The sequence below is a fragment of the Poecilia formosa genome, unplaced genomic scaffold (genome assembly GCF_000485575.1).
Source record: "Poecilia formosa unplaced genomic scaffold, Poecilia_formosa-5.1.2 Scaffold438, whole genome shotgun sequence".
NCBI classification, from domain to species: domain Eukaryota; kingdom Metazoa; phylum Chordata; class Actinopteri; order Cyprinodontiformes; family Poeciliidae; genus Poecilia; species Poecilia formosa.
In genome coordinates this window covers 62,029-65,237 of record NW_006800377.1, presented here as the reverse complement: position 1 = coordinate 65,237, position 3,209 = coordinate 62,029, and the positions used below count along the sequence as shown (strand labels likewise).

General features: G+C 36.0%; 1 protein-coding gene across 1 annotated transcript in view; it reads right to left on the bottom strand.

The window, feature by feature from the left end:
- Positions 1–1,054, bottom strand: part of LOC103155626 (desmin-like) — an 11,420-nt gene extending 10,366 nt beyond the window's left edge. Inside the window, exons 1-2 of the mRNA XM_007577370.2 lie at positions 992–1,054; positions 16–87 (exon numbers count right to left, since the gene is read on the bottom strand). Of these exons, the coding sequence (XP_007577432.2) occupies positions 16–87; positions 992–1,054 (135 nt within the window). The remainder of the gene's footprint in view (positions 1–15; positions 88–991) is intronic.
- Positions 1,055–3,209: the final 2,155 nt, after the last annotated feature.

The following is a 3,209-nucleotide window of genomic DNA, read 5'->3' as shown; positions in this document are numbered from 1 at the left end:
CCCACAGTCTGGTACCTGAGGGATGGGGCCACTGGGCCCACAGTCTGGTACCTGAGGGATGGGGCCACTGGGCCCACAGTCTGGTACCTGAGGGATGGGGCCACAGGATTTTTCGTGAGGGTTTGGCCTACAAGTTGGCAGATAATCGATTGACATTTCCTCAATGACCTGAAAGAGAAACAATGATAAACGTATGAAGAAGTGGTCGTCTTTCTTTACCAGTTCTCTCTCCTCCTCCACCATCAGTCTCTAACATTCATCTCTTTTCTTCCACCACAGCCTCTGGGTTTGTCATTTCTTATTTTTGTCCTTCACAGTTTTAGCCTTTATTTTGTCACCCAATGATTAAAGCATTTCATAACTGAAGTCAAAGGCTTTGTAGCATAGTAAAAATACTACTACAAGTACATTTAAAAAAAGTTACTCAAGTAAATGTTACTGAGTAAAAGTAACTAGTTACTACCAAACTCTGGAGACCATAGCTAGGAAGGACCTGCATCTCTGGTTGACATTGTAACCAAAAATGTGGTATTTTATGTAAGACCAACAGAAATAATTGGGCAAATGATAAATGATTTCCAATGTTTGAATTTATTTCAGATTAAGCTATTTGTTTTGGTCCTTTTGGCTCAATAACCCAAACTTGATCTAACTGGGTGGATGTGTTTTCCAGTCCTGAAACGACATATATGGGGTTCGACCTGGGTTAATGTTCAGGAGGTCAGAGGTGGGTTATGTGCTCCTTCTAGTGTAAAAACTGATAAAACTAAGTTTCTGGTATGTTGCATTTTTTCACTAACTGAAATATTGTCATGAAAAAAATTTAAAGTTTCATTATTCAGCTCGTCACTTTCCCTATTGTGCAGATTACATGATCCTGTCATCACTGTTTTGTTTCATTATTTTTCTTCCAATAAACACCAAAAATCTGTGGTTGATTAGTCAGAGGTTGACTAGAAAATGTAATTGATATTGTTTGTTAAAGACTTACCTCAGTGGCTGGTTGCTGATCCTTGCCTGAAGGTGAACCCTGATTGTTTGTGGGTGATTCCATGGTTTCTGACTGGGGTTTTATGCTATACAGATTATGGTAATAGTAGTCAATAAATGCTTCCAAGTTCTTGATTTCTGTGTAAGAATAAACTACAAGTTTGTAATTTAACAGTATGTCAGTTTGTGATAGTAAATATACATTTTTAATTTTCCACTTGAATTACTTACTTAACCCCATGGTAACATTATTAATGTTTCCCTTAATTGAACAAAATAATTCCTTTGATCTTTAGGCTTGAACCTTAACAAAAGCAGTGCATCAAAGCAGGTGGATAACAGCACTACAATCGTGTGACATAAACTGAATTTAAAGTTCACTTTGACACAGTTGCATAAATAATTTGGTCTATTTTAGTAATCTGCCACTCATCGCTCCTCATCACTTCTTTGCTTCAGGGCTAAATACCTCAGTGTAACTTTCTAAAACTGTGGAGCGATAAACGTTTCACTGCCTTCATACCAGTTAGACCAGTGAGAAAGACTTCAGGTCACCCACTCCTACCCACACCCTGTTCGTATGAACATACTGCACTATTTTACTTTCATGCACAATTTTACTGAGATCTGCACGACAAAGCCTGTAATTAAATCCAATTTAACTCCTGACTTTGACGAAGCTACACCAAAAGCTTCATTTTATTCTTTTTTAACTGTTAAGTGCTGAACAGATTTATACCCATAATAAATGAGATCAACATTTGAAAACCCTGTTCATATTTTATGAATATATTTTATTTATCTTATTCAGGTTGTGTGTGTCTGATATCAAAGATGATCTGAAATATGGAGGCAAAAGCAAAACAAACTGGAAGGACCAAATAGTTATTTAATCTGGAGTCTTAATAAATAAATTTTCATCTGACTGTGTAAAATCACAGAATGTTCCAGAATGTAAAAAATATGTATTTTTTAAACCATCACTCTTTTTTTTTTTTTTTTTTTTGGCAAATTTATAACTTTGCAAAAATAAATTCTAATATGTGAAAATATAAAAATGTCAGATTTATTTTTTGAATGTGGAAATTTGCTCTTCTATGGCCTTTTTTTCTATTATTTTATGTGCAACAGCATCAAAACTCCTTCACAATAATAAACTACAAAATCACAGAGGACAACACTGCAAATAACAAACAAATAATATTTTCATGTTCTATGAAGGTAGAGAAGCTCTGAATTGGCAGAAATCTGTCAGAATTAGCAGAAATCTGCAGCTGCAGTAAAGGGGAACCAGTGATTGGTTTTTGAAAGTCAATGAGAGGAAAACGTCCCATCTTACCGTTTGTTGGTTGGAGACGGAGAACGTCTGCAGGTCGATGTTCCGACTTTCTGTCAGATGATTCTGTGTTGATTTCTGCGTCTTTTTATGCAGTCAGATTTTGTTCACACCCTTTTTCTAAATTGCTGCGTGTGTTGAAGTATTTCTTACAAAAAAGTTTGTCCTTCAACTCTTCCAAACAAGTCCAACTTGTTACTGTCACAAACTTCATAATTGTTGATGTTCACATTTACAGTTCATGACTGCAGGGTTTTCCACATGATCGGGTCCTAGGACTGGTCAAACCTGTCATTTGGCCTTTATATACTGATTTTTTTTATGCAAACACCTTAACTACAGTCTCAAATGATAACATCAAGACCATGATTGAATATGAATCTATTATAAAAACCTCTGTATAAAAAAGATCATCTCCACCATATTAGTGAGATCCTTCCTAATATCTGAAGGAGAAACAAGAAAAGAGCCTCCAGAGAGAATGACGGGATTATTGAGGAGTGATATAGAGAAATAAATGAATGAGAAGACAGAATGGAAATGTACAGAAAGGAGTTGAAGAGCCAGTTGTTCAAACTCTGCTCCAGATTCGGCTCATTTTCACAACAAGGAAACACAGAAAGCTGAGAGCAATGACTTTAACAGGAAATGATTCCTTTTAAGGAGCTTGAAGGGTTTATTTCCTGCTGCTTTCACTGACATCTATAAAGAATATTCTTCCCTATGATGAACTGTGGAATATTTTAATGTAGCGTCTGCGATCCTGTTTTTGACCTTTGATTTATTAAAATGTGAGGAAGTTCATCAAGTCAGACAAATAAGAACATCGTTTCAAAGATGGATGTCTATGAGCTCTGAGTAGTGACTGAACCTCACATCTGAG